Below are 835 nucleotides of genomic sequence, written 5' to 3'. Positions count from 1 at the left end.
CTGGTGTGGATCTGGTGTAGATCTTGTGTGGATCTGGTGTGGATCTGGTACCTCAGTTGAGACTTTCTGCCACTTCTGACGACACATGTCTCCGGTGAAGCTGCCGAAACAAACTTTCTCCCAGTCGAAGTGCGACTCTGTGGTTTTGTATTTCATGGCGTCTCCGTCCGGCAGCAGATTGCGGATCCTCTCCAGCAGAGTCAGACAGTCCTCCTTAGTCCAGTCATCTGCGTGCGAACACACAGCTTTCTATTAAAATGATCGAACTGGAACCAGCAGTCCCTTGGTCCGTCCCTCGACACTGTCCCCCTCTGCCTGTGGCTCTCAGCTCTCCCTGATGACCGTTACACTGACAGGTGTCATTTATCTCAGTGTTCCTAATAAACTGACACTGAATTCATGATTCCATTAGTGGAAAGTCTCAGGAGGAAACATAGTGTTTGTTGGACACTATTTTCAGCAGCGGATTAATCCACAGCTGGTGCTGTGTGTGTGTGTGTGTGTGTGTGTGTGTGTGTGTGTGTGTGTGTGTGTGTGTGTGTGTGTTTGAGACAGTCAGAATAAACGATAGTGTGTGTTCATGTTGATGAAGGATGTGTGTCACTGATATGGCTCAAGTCTGAACATGATGATGATGATGATGATGATGAATGTGGTTTGTTACCTGGTTCGCTTTTGATCCTGGCACTCTGAGCCGTGGAGACACTGCTGCTGCCGTTCATCATGCAGCACCTGACGGAGAAGACTCCGCCCCCTCCCTCCTCTGAACACACACACACACACACACACACAGTTAATACAACTTTATACTGCAGAAGATGAATGTGTGTGAAAA

General features: G+C 48.3%; 1 protein-coding gene across 1 annotated transcript in view; it reads right to left on the bottom strand.

Annotated features, from left to right (window-relative positions):
- ubtfl (upstream binding transcription factor, like) overlaps positions 1 to 835 on the bottom strand; it is an 11411-nt gene that overhangs the window by 7731 nt on the left and 2845 nt on the right. The window contains exons 3-4 of the mRNA XM_087175552.1: positions 665 to 763; positions 6 to 227 (exon numbers count right to left, since the gene is read on the bottom strand). Of these exons, the coding sequence (XP_087031678.1) occupies positions 6 to 227; positions 665 to 725 (283 nt within the window). The 5' untranslated portion in view covers positions 726 to 763. The remainder of the gene's footprint in view (positions 1 to 5; positions 228 to 664; positions 764 to 835) is intronic.

This window comes from Seriola lalandi, unplaced genomic scaffold, assembly GCF_002814215.2.
Source record: "Seriola lalandi dorsalis isolate HSWRI2012SDOR001 ecotype SW California unplaced genomic scaffold, Sedor1 jcf7180002054475, whole genome shotgun sequence".
NCBI classification, from domain to species: Eukaryota; Metazoa; Chordata; class Actinopteri; order Carangiformes; family Carangidae; genus Seriola; species Seriola lalandi.
This window is presented reverse-complemented; position numbering and strand designations above follow the sequence as displayed.